Source organism: Dysidea avara, chromosome 1, assembly GCF_963678975.1.
Source record: "Dysidea avara chromosome 1, odDysAvar1.4, whole genome shotgun sequence".
Classification (NCBI taxonomy): Eukaryota; Metazoa; Porifera; class Demospongiae; order Dictyoceratida; family Dysideidae; genus Dysidea; species Dysidea avara.
In genome coordinates this window covers 41,433,465-41,445,480 of record NC_089272.1, presented here as the reverse complement: position 1 = coordinate 41,445,480, position 12,016 = coordinate 41,433,465, and the positions used below count along the sequence as shown (strand labels likewise).

At 42.2% G+C, this 12,016-nt stretch overlaps 2 protein-coding genes across 2 annotated transcripts; both read left to right on the top strand.

The window, feature by feature from the left end:
- Window positions 1-7,695: 7,695 nt before the first annotated feature.
- Window positions 7,696-9,151, top strand: LOC136246747 (uncharacterized). Its single transcript, XM_066038310.1, has 2 exons — window positions 7,696-8,536; window positions 8,580-9,151. The coding sequence occupies exons 1-2, from the start codon at window positions 7,696-7,698 to the stop codon at window positions 9,149-9,151; spliced, it is 1,413 nt and encodes a 470-aa protein (XP_065894382.1).
- An 881-nt stretch (window positions 9,152-10,032) lies between these two features.
- On the top strand, window positions 10,033-11,265 carry LOC136246738 (uncharacterized). Its single transcript, XM_066038299.1, has one exon. It carries the CDS (start codon window positions 10,033-10,035, stop codon window positions 11,263-11,265), a length of 1,233 nt encoding a protein of 410 aa, XP_065894371.1.
- The last annotated feature ends 751 nt before the right edge of the window (window positions 11,266-12,016 follow it).

Sequence of the window (12,016 nt, the reverse complement as noted above, 5' to 3'; positions counted from 1 at the left end):
TGTGGCAAACATTTTTTTTGAAAATACAAACCTTGTGATCCCTATTATTAAGTACCAACAACATTTCTTTACTATACACAGTCACTGTAATTGTTGTGGTGGGTTTGTAGAGGACTAACTGGCAGTTGGGATAATCATATAATCTCTTAATACAATTACCCCTCTCGTATAATCTCTTGATAGTATAAATACACAAAATATTTGGAATTTTCAACTAGAGTAGGGACTATAGCACATTGATAAAAAGTACTGAATCAAGCTACAGTAGTGCACGATATTAAATTATAGTAAAACAATAAGAAGTGTATTTTCTAGTGTTTGAATGCAGTGAATTAGCAAGAAAATAAGCTCCCATGTGCACAAGAAGCAAAATCTGAATTTCGAAGGATTTTAATTTCGAAGAGTGCATATTTCGAAGTCCGGATGGATTTCAAATAAATTGAAATTCATGTCACAAAGTATGAAGATGCGCAAATGTTTGTCAAAATCTGACTTACCGATGGAATAATCCTCATCCCTGTGCACTGGAGAGAAGACTGAGGGAGTCTCGAGTGGAGTAAATTCACTGGCTCAATCGTAGCTAGCTAGCTATCTACCATACTGATTCTAGAGCAGATGGCATCAATTCTCATTCTGGATCACCTTTTTTCAGGTTATTGGCACAGTAATGATACAGTTTACCCATTATCATCAGTAATACTAAACAAAAACTCGCAAATGAATCACCAAAAGTTGGATCGCTGCTTTCACTTATGGGAATTTATTTTCGAAGAACAACCAGACGTGGGAATTTATTTTCGAAGAGAAGGGCCTCTTCAAAATATCCGAAAATAAAAACCTTTCGAAAATTACCAGCTATACGGCAATTCACTCTAGGCCATGTGTGTGAACAGGTTGGCTGTGTTATTTATCATCACGATCCAAGATGGTGAAAGAAAAGATTGATCTTATGGAGAAGCTCAGTCAAAACCAGCGAGAGATGGACATGAAGCTAACCTCAGTTATCGCCAAAGTAAAGGGAGAGGTGACATCTACACAACTTGCACAAGAAAGAACAGCACAGGAGATATCGCGAAAGATCTCAGGGCCATCTTACCAGTTCCGGAAAAAAGGAAATGAGATGCAGTTTATAATTCAACCTGGAGGTTGAAGAATCCACCGTGTCCTTGAAGAAGGAGTTGGAGAAGATTGCGCCCTCTGACCCCAGAGAGAAGGCCTCACTGTCAAGGGTAACACAGTTTTTAGAGGAAGGTGCGTCTTCTCTGAAAAAGCGGCAGAAGCACATAAAAGTGGCGGACCACTCCAGATTTGGCTGGGATACCGTTCGCCATTATCACAGCGATCCCCTCAGGGACAATGAGGATGATGAGAAGCACCTTTGCCGCTCAGAAAAGGAGGCTGAGCATGAATGAATTCAAAGAGTTTGAAGAGGCCAGCAAACGACAGCGAGGTGGTGGAAGAGGAGGCTGGAGACAGCAGCCTTACCCATATTCGTTCCGGGATCCCCAGTGGGATACTTCTGGGCCCAGCTCAAGAACAGGCACATCACCTACACCACCTCAGTCATTGATGTCCCTCACACCTCAGAGACAAAACTGGTCAAAAGTCCTGGAGCCCTGTTTTACATGTGGGGCATTTGGGCACCTAGCAGCAAGCTACCCTCTTAAGGGAAAACAGTATTCTTTTGGTCAGCCTGTGGTAAGCATTGCTGAATCATAGGTGTCATATCTGAGTCTAGTGAATGTGTTGATAATGATACTGCTGAATCATGTGTGCCATTATAATGTGTAAATGATTCTCAAAGCATGGTTGATGTTTGGTATACCTCTGAAGTAGTTGACACCTACCCCTCTGAGGGCCTGTTAGTTGACATGACAAGAATTTGGGAGGTTGAAGTGCCTCCAACATTGAGATGTCCAAGGAAGGCCCAAACAAAAAATACAGTTTTGGCAAGAATGTCCTGCATGCTCCCCCCTCCCATCCTGGACTGTATAGAGAATGGTTACCGCTTGCCGTTAAAGTTTGTTCCCCTCCTTTTCCCAACATAACCACCATTCTTCACAGTTACACTGTGAGTTTGTAAATGAGGCAGTAAAGAGTTTGATTTTAAACCGCTGTGTGATGAAAGTACAGAGTAAGCCTGAGGTGTGTAGCCCATTGTCAGTTGTGAGCAATCCAGAAGTTAAACTACGCCTGGTGCTTAACCTGAGGCACCTGAATCAGTTTTTGCATGTCCAAAGCAGCACTGATGTTTGAACAAGGTGAGTACCTATTTAAAATCAAATCTGGGTACTACCATGTTGATATTTGGCACAAACACTACAAATATCTGGGGTTCCATTGGGATGTGGATGGCATGGAGAATTAGTATGCCTTTAAAGTCCTTCCCTTTGGGTTGTCCATTGTCTGTTACCAAGAGTTCATAATATATAGTACCCATTACTATATTATGAACTCTTGCTGTTACCCAAATACAAAATTAATGAGACCATTAGTGAGGTACTGGCATGGCAGAGGCTTAAAAGCTATTATTTACTTTGATGGATGATGGAATTGTAGTAGTAAAAGGAAAAGCCAAGGCAACAGTCGAAAGTGTAAAAGTTAAACAGGACCTAGAATCAGCTGGGCCTATTGTTAACATAGAGAAGTGTGTTTGGGAACTATCAATGGCTTGGGTTTTACATTGATTTGGCCCTTGGTGAGTTTTCGGTACCAGCTGAAAAGATCTCCACTCTTAAAGCTAAGCTGTCTGAAGCCAAACAAAAGAGACTCCTCCCAGCAAAGCAATTGGCCAGTGTAATTGGAAAATCACTTCAATGTCCCTTGCCTTAGGTTCGGTTACCAGACTGATGACCCGAAGCTTGTATGCTGCCTTAAACAGCAAAGTAGTGATGTGCGATATTAGGATTTTGGCTTCGGTATGATATTGATATGATAATTGGTAAAATATTGAAATTTCGATACTTTTTCGGTATTTTTTCTTTTGATTAATTGCGTGGGGCAAATGTTTATAATTAGCGGCTATGCTTTATAGAATTTGTGATGAAGGTAATAACAAGCCTTGGAAACTGATAGACACTTTTAAAATGGCTAAACTGTACAGAACTGAGCTTCATTTCTACCGTGATTGCACAATCACACACCAAAAGTTGTAAATTACCAGAATATTACTCAATATAATAATTGAAAATTTTAGCAAAATATTGACTATACGATAAATATTGATAACAGTTATAAAAATATTGAGATTCGATACAATATCGGTATTGAAAAAAATATTGCAATGTCAATAATTTTTCGGTATATTGCACATCACTACAGCAAAGTCGTTTGGTGTCACCGAGTAAATTTAACAGATGAAGCTTACAAGAGATAGAATTTTGGCTCACTGAAATTTCAAACTTTAATGGGCAACACATTTGGCCCAAACCATCAGCAGTCAGGATTTTATACTCAGATGCAAGTTCGACAGGTTATGGTGGAGCATGGAAATTTAGTTGCTAATAGCCAGTGGTCCCCAGGGGTTGCAGATAAGAGTTCAACATGGCAGGAATTGTGAGATGTTAAATGCCTTTCAGAAAAAGTTAATGAACGAACGGATTCGCTGGTTTTCTGATAACCAGAACGTAGTAAGAATAGTCCAATATGGAAGTAGGCAGGCTGCTCTCCAATCAGAAGCCCTAAGTATATTTGTAACCTGTTTAAGAAACAAAATCAGAATTGAGTCAGAGTGGATTCCAAGGAGGGAGAACGAGCTGGCCGATTACTACAGTCGTATAATAGACTATTATGACTACATGTTAAACTCTTCAGTTTTTCAGTGGTTAGACACCCCCACACAGTGGATAGGTCTGCTAATCATGTAAATGCAGTTAGAAAGACTTAACTCAAGGTTCTGGGTCACGTTCACTTGTGACGTGGCTGAGGACAACTGGTGGTTTCCACCTATCTAGCTAATCCCCCGAGTTATCAGACATGCCCAAAACTGCAATGCAAAGGGTACCTTGTTAGTTCCTCAGTGGATGTCATCTCCATTCTGGCCTTTAATCTTATCTAATGGGGTGGACTCAGCAGAGTTTGTGGCGGAGCACTTGATGTTGCCTAATATTCCAGACTTAATTTTAACAGGCTGTGTAGGTACTAGCCTATTTAAAGATCTTCCAAATACACCAGTATTAGCCCTTAGGTTAGAGTTCCACAAAAGTGACTAGAAAACACAGAATGGGTAAATGGTAAAAGTAAATGGTCACAGCATGAGGCTGGTATATATGACCAACATGCCCTGATGAGGTTTGCTATGTCAGATATTGTCTAACCTAAAGTAATTATATGGTTGCTAAGTCCTAGTGTGGAAAGATTTTTGGTCGGGTAGTGCTAAAAGCCGGAACGGAATGGAACGGAACCAATTGGGGCGCTCGCCAAGTAGAAGAATCATTTGAGACAGATGTTGCATCGTTTTCAACTGCCATATAGTGACTAGAATTGTGCTAGAGTTCATTTCCTTCCACTTATATGCAAGCTAGAAATCGCACTCTCGAAGTTTCTATTTAATGCCCGCCATGTAGCATGTTGTGCTCTTACCAATCCATCAAATTCTGTTTAATCCTGATGTAGAATTGCTTCCTTAACATTCTAAAAGGTAAACTACTGTCGTATTTTCATGTTATAGTCGTGTCCAACTCTTCAGAAACAGCGAGGATGGTTTTCTGAAGTCTGCCAGCATGGGCAATAATTTACGACAGTTAACCACAGTGTATGTTAGTGGCTGTGAATCATATGCTTACAGTGCTTACAAAATAATAGTTTAGCAGGTTAAATAATAGTTTTTCAGCGTAGGTAATTGCAAAACGCTTTCGTGAAGTGGGCATTAAATAGAAACTTCGAGCGAGCGATTTCTAGCATGCCTACAAGTAGAAGAAAACTAACTCCAGCACAATTCTAGTCACTATGTAATGGTAAGAAACAGTGTACAATCTGCAAAAAACGATTTATTCACTTGGCGCGCGCCCCGTTCCGTTCCATTCCGTTCCGGCTTTTAGCACTTCCCTTTTTGGTCACAGCTGAAGTTGGTATGTATGACCACCTAGTCCTACTTATCCTGACCGGCTACTAGTTATGTCCTGTGTTTAAGATGGATGCAGGTTCCCAATTTAACTAGGGTCACAGCAAGAAGCTGGTATGTATGACCCATAAGTACACCAGTCACTTTAATGTTACCAGCAAGAAGCTGGAGTATGACCCAAAGATGTAAAACCCCTTACCTCCCACCATCTGATGGTCACAGCGAGAGGACACCACAACCCATAATTGGTACTGGGTATGACTTTCTCATTCGGCAAAATAATTAGCCTATTAGGTATGACCAATAATGACACTCCATTATCCTTGGCCACAGCAAAGAGGCTAGTCGGTATGACCTGTAAGGGTTCTATTATGATTGTCGGTCACAGCTGGAGGCCAATATGTGCTATGTTGTATGTCCTAACCTAAGTGTGTTCAGTGCCTCATAGCTACATAAGAGATTTTTTTTTTAAATTCCCTCATTGTTTACTGCTATACTGTTACAGATGTCTTTTAGCAAGGAAGTTGGAAGCTACTAGACGAGCTGACACATCCCTATTTGAAGGACCTGGCCAGCTGCCTAACACCATCCTCCATAGCAGGGCAGACAGCACAGTCAAGAAGTACCTTGGTGCCTTCAGGAGGTGGAAGAGATGGGCGGCTTCTTACAAACTCTCACCAATCCTGGCTAGACCGCATGAGTTCGTTTTATATCTCCAATACCTGGGAGAGGAGACCAAATCTAAGTCTGCTGTGGAGGAGGCTTGCAATGTACTGTCGTGGGTGCACTCATGTATGGGTTTGATTACTCCCTCATCCCACCCCTGAGTAAGAGATACACTAGGAGGGCTTCAACGCAAGTTGGCAAAGCCTGCTGTAAAGAAGGAGCCAATAACGGTGGATATGTTGGAGGCAATAGTTGCAGATGTGAATGGCTCTGGCACCTTCTCAGATCTAAGGCTGGCAACTGCTTGCTTACTCGGGTTTGTGGGTTTCTTTCGCTTTTAGGAGATAGTGGATTTAAGGGCATGTGACTGCACAAATGAAGGTGAGATGTTAAAGGTCTACATTGCCTCAAGCAAGAATGACCATCTTCGTCAAGGGGATGAAGTGCTGATAGCCAGGACTGGATCCAGTACATGCCCTGTAGCTATGCTGGAGCGCTATATGGAGAGGACAGGCATAAGATGTAATGACTAATGCTTCCTATTCTGTGCAATTCAAAGCACAAAAAAATGGTAAGGTACTCAGACAATCTGGTAAGATAAGTTATACTTGCATGAGTGACCTGTACAACAAGAAGCTAGGATTCTCAGCAGCAGAATTTGGACTCCACAGTTTGAGATCGGGAGGAGCTACCACTGCTGCCAATGCAGGAGTCCCAAATAGGCTGTTTAAGAAGCATGTGTAATAGGTTTTGTAATATTACATGCACATTTTTGCTGTATCACGTGAATTTTTGTGTGTGTTAATAAGAATAAAAGAGCACTGACACGTGTGAGCCGGTCAGATGTGAGGGAGACACTGTTGTTCAAGTTTGGCGGAGAAGACCGGCTTAAGATTTATGACAAGTAGCGCCCAATGTGGGGCAGGACCTCTACAGAAGAACCTGAAACGCTAATTCCTTGGTACCGGGTTTACAGGCACCCGTAGAGGTATACTTCCGATTTTGTGAAAGTTATCTCTCGCTTTGTCTACTTGTTTTTAGCCGGACTGTCGTTTGAGAGGATGGACTTGGAGAGACTGAAGGCTGTGAGAGCTGGTCACCAGGGAGTGATTACGAAGCTTACACGTGAGCTCGGCGAAGCACTGACAAGCCCAGCAACAGGAGAAAAGGTCAGCCATTTAAATGTTGTTTTTGAACAATTGCAGAATAAATTAAATGTGTTACAAAAAATCAACAACAAAGTTTTAGCGCTCTGTGGAGTTGATGATATAGAACGTGAGATAGATGAATCTGAAGTGATTACCGCTAGGATTCTCGATTATTGGAGGTGAATCGAAGTCTTTCTTAAGCCAACGGTTGCGACCTCTACTACAGCAGCTGGGGTAACACCGCCCACTGCTGGGACTCCTGCCTTGATGCCCTCTGCTAGAACACGTTTGCCCAAGTTGGAGTTGCTGAAGTTCAGAGGAAATGTCATAACTTGGATGAGCTTCTGGGACTCGTTTAAGTCAGCTGTCCATGATAATCCTGATATTTCTAAGGTTGACAAGTTTAACTATCTTTGCTCACTACTAGAAGGGACAGCTAGCAAGGTGGTACAAGGTCTGACTTTAACTGATGACAATTATGACGCAGCAGTGGCCCTTTTAACAGAGAGATTTGGACAAAAGCAGACCATTATAGCAGCCCACATGGACGAGCTGACGAAACTTCCTAATGGTACTTTAGACAGACCTTCATCATTAAGAAGTGAAGATCATTGTCCACACTAGAGGACTGGAATCCTTGGGTATAAATCAGGACCATTATGATATCATGCTTATTCCTTTGATTATGCCCAAGCTCCCTAATGAAGTTCGACTGAGAATGGCCAGAGCACACCCTGGAGAGGTTTGGAATCACAGGATCTGTTGGAGACGATCAAAACTGAAGTAGAGGCCAGAGAAACTACTAATGTGCTTGAGGGAATGTCAATTAAGACAACTCACACAACAAAAACTAATTCCACTGCTAGTTCCCTCTATGCTGGAGGGCAAACACATAGGTGTGTTTACTGTACAGGAGATCACTATCCTTCTGATTGTTCTAGTGTTAAGGATGTGAAGGACAGGCGTGCCTTTTTGATTCGAACAGGGAGATGTTTTAATTGTTTGAAGCCACAACATCATGCAAAGCAATGTGAATCTACCAAGAAATGCAGGCATTGTCATAAAAGGCACCATCAATCCATTTGTAACAAGGACACACCTGTTACTGAACAACCAACTCCTCCCACTGAGGCTATAGAAACCACTTCCAACACTTCAAACACTTCCAGTAACTCTGCTGCAAGTGGAGATAAATTGGTTTTACTGCAAACAGCTTGTGCACTAGCTTCTGATGGCACTAGTGGTAGGTCTGGTAATGTCCGAATTCTCTTTGACACTGGCAGCCAAAGATCGTATGTCATTGATACACTTGTGAGGCATCTTAACCTGAAACCTCTTAAAAGGGAAAGACTGCAGTTGAATACATTTGGTGAACCAGGATTCAAGGGGAAGAGTTGTGACCTGGTTCAGATTCGTCTAAAGAAACTTAATGGCAGTGATAGTTTGCAACTACAAGCCTTATGGTTCCCAACCATCTGTTCCTCCCAACCAAACCTGGTCGTCAATTTGGAGCGGTTTCCTAGTTTGCTTAAACTGGATTTGGCAGACCCACCCTCTGATTCCCCTGAAGGGATTGACGTGCTTATAGGATCGGACTATTATTGGAGTATCGTGGGGGAGGAAGTAGTTCAAATTGAAGGAGGCCCTACAGCAGTCCGGAGTAAGTTGGATTGGTTGCTATCTGGATCTTTAGCAATGTCCAGTCTGTCCAACACATTTGTCTTTGTGTAAGCTAACCGGCACACTGGGGCTATCTGACTGTAATGGAGATGGACTTACAGATGTTCTGAGATTGTTTTGGGAGGTTGAATCTATAGGGATTGGTGAAGATTCAAGTGACACTGATTTATGTAACAATGAGCTCTTTCTTACCAATGTCAAGTTCACACAGGGACGGTATGAAGTAGGCCTGCCATGGCTTCGGGAAAGGTGTGAAGTTCCAGATCATTACAATTTATGTTTCAATCGACTGAAGTACTTACAGAGAAGGTTGAACAAAGAACCTGACATTCTGAGAGAATACCAATCCCTAATAACAGAGCAGCTGAGTCTTGGTATTATTGAACCTGTAGTGAATGGTAATCCAATGGCCCATGACACTTGTGTCCATTACATGCTGCATCATCCTGTAGTGAAACAGAATAGAAGCACCACAAATGTGCGAATTGTCTATGACGGCTCTGCTTCTTCTCCTGATAATCTCTCACTTAATTATTGCTTGCAAGTTGGGCCGAATCTTATTCCCAAGCTGTTTAACGTAATGATTCGATTCTGAAGTCGCTCTTGTTGCTGATATAGAAAAGGCCTTTCTTATGGTCGGCATAGCAAAGGAAGATAGAGACATGCTTCGATTCCTCTGGCTGAAAGAACCCTTTAAGGCAGACAGCGAAATAGTTTCGTACAGATTTACAAGACTAGTGTTTGGGTTAAGGCCATCACTTGCAGTATTAGGGGCTGTCATTGCACTACATGTAGAAAAGTATGGTTCTGAATATCCTCGAATAGTTGACCTGATTGATCAATCTCTTTACGTTGATGACCTGAGGTGCAAATGTTCCAGAAGCCTTTGAGCTATATAGGGTATCTAAGCACTTCATGTATCGAGGAGGGTTTAATCTCAGAAAATGGGATTCAAATTCTATTGACCTCCTGAAATTAATACAGCAATCTGAGTGTTGTCTACCATCCCAAAGGGGGGGGGGGGGGAAGACGAATCGAAAGGGTCTTCTGAAGTAACATGTGTTGAAAATAGTGTGTGCAAGCTGCTTGGCATCGATTGGAACAGTTTCAGTGATGAGTTTGCATTTGATTTTAGTGAGTTGTTGCAACATGCCAGCAAACTGTCTAAAACTAAGAGATCTGTCCTTAAGGTGACTACAAGTTTGTTCGACCTCTTGGGGCTATTGAGTCCATTCGTGATCACACTAAAGGTGATGTTTCAAGACCTATGTAATGACCGCGTGAATTGGGACGAGCCCTTACCTGAAGAACTGAGGAAAGGATGAGTGAGCAATCTGGAGAATTTTGCTGAATTAAGAGTGCCTAGATGTTGTATCCTTGTTGACCAATACCCTACCTCTATTGGTCTCCATGGGTTCTATGATGAATCCGAACAAGCGTATGCAGTAGTTTTATACATCAGTTCAACTTATGCGGATGATCACACTGAAGTTTAGATTGCTTTGCTCCAAGACTCGGGTTACCCCTACAAGGAAGCAAACCATTCCACGGCTAGAGCTCTCGGGTGCCTTGATATTAGCTAGACTAGTACATTCTGTGTCATTGTCATTGCCAGTCCTGCATGGCACTTATCTCTGGACCGACTCCATGACAGTCCTGTACTGGATTTGTAATAGAAAGGGATGGAAACAATATGTTCAGCATAGGGTGGAGGAAATTAGGAAGTTGACGAACCCTAGTGTTTGGAACCATTGCCCAGGTACACAGAATCCCACAGATCTCCCTTCCCAAGGTTTATCTGCTAAGGAACTGTTGAAGAGCAGGTTGTGGTGGGATGGACCCTCGTTTATTGCTCGTGCTGTGATTAACACCCCTGAATTGGGTGATGATTGTAATGAGGAAGCTGAGGTTGAATTGTTAAGGAACCCTGCCACATTCACTCAGGTATTAACCAGCCAAGACCAGACAAAGGAGTGTCCTGTAGCCTGTATGAGTAATTTGATGAATAGTTCTCATTATAGTGATATTGGAAAATTGTTAAGGGTGACGGCCTATGTACTTAGATTCATTAATCGATTAAGAGGAACTGTAGACCGGACCGATTGTGGATCCTCCTTGAATGGTAAGGAGATTACTGATGCTGAAGCTCTATGGATTCGTACCATCCAGAAACTGTCATTTGATTGTGAATTCTGTTATTTGCTCAAGCCACTTGGCCCATGCCCCCCTCTCATAGACCAATTTGGTTTGTTTCTTGATGATAAACAAGTGTTGAGATGCCGGGGTAGGATCAATCTCTCTCAGTTGCCTTTATCTGGCAAGCAACCAGCTCTTTTACCATCAAACCACCCTATTGTTGCATTATTGATACTTAAGGCACATGAGTCAGTAAAACACAATGGAGTGAATCAAACCCTTACCTTCATGAGAGAGAGATTTTGGGTATTGAAGGGGCGTCAGACTACTCGCAAGGTAGTTAGATCATGTGTGACTTGCAGAAGACTGGGTCATTCCTATGGTTCAGTTCTCCCACCAGATCTACCTACAGAAAGAGTACTTGAAGACCCACCGTTTTCACATACTGGTGTGGATTTTGCAGGGCCCCTGTATATTAATGTGGTTAATGAAGGGCAGTCTAATGAAGGGCAGTCTAATGAAGGGCAGTCTAATGAAGGGCAGTCTAATGAAGGGCAGTCTGATGAAAGGTAAGAAAAGGTCTATGTTTGCTTATTTACTTGCACTGCGACCCGTACAGTACGTTTAGAGTTAACCAGAGACATTAGAGTAGACACCTTTCTATTGGCCCTACGTCGATTTGCTAGTCGCAGAGGGCTCCCAGCTACCATTGTTTCTGACAATGCCAAGACATGTAAGTCTTCCAGTAAACAGGTAACCAAAATTATACGTTCTACTGAAGTCCAGAAATTTTGGGCGGGAAATCGTATCTCATGGAAATTTGTTGTAGAAAGGGCCCCTTGGTGGGGTGGGTTCTATGAACGCCTAGTTCAGAGTGTTAAGCGTTGCCTGAAGAAGACACTGGGTCGAACTATTTTAAACTTTGATCAACTTAACACCTTGCTGATTGAAATTGAAGGTATCTTAAACTCCAGACCGTTTATTTATGTTGAGGATGACACAGGGGGTGTTGGGTACACATTATCACCTTCTGGCTTCACATCTTATCTACGGAAGGAGAATCACCAGTAATCCTAACTTTTCCCACTTCAAAGTTATTATTAGTACAAATGAGGTCTTAACTAAAAGAGCTAGAATTCCTAAATAAATTTAAAACAAAAATTCTGTAGCAACTTGTTGAAGGCATTTCGGGTCAATCTGAAAGCTTGTTTGGGCCAAACCAATACTGCCTCATCGTCGTCAGGGAAAATTGAGGCTGGTTTTTGGGTGTTATGTTGTGGGCCACGCCTACTCCTTTGTGGTCCCTACTATACAGTACGATATG

What these genes read in the sequence shown, in the direction of transcription:
- LOC136246738 (XM_066038299.1), top strand. Translation starts at nt 10,033, where the DNA reads ATGATCACACTGAAGTTTAGATTGCTTTGCTCCAAGACTCGGGTTACC.
- LOC136246747 (XM_066038310.1), top strand. Translation starts at nt 7,696, where the DNA reads ATGTCAATTAAGACAACTCACACAACAAAAACTAATTCCACTGCTAGT. An exon ending in AGGCCCTACAGCAGTCCGGA is followed by an intron (nt 8,537 to 8,579) that starts GTAAGTTGGATT and finishes AGCAATGTCCAG; the next exon opens with TCTGTCCAACACATTTGTCT.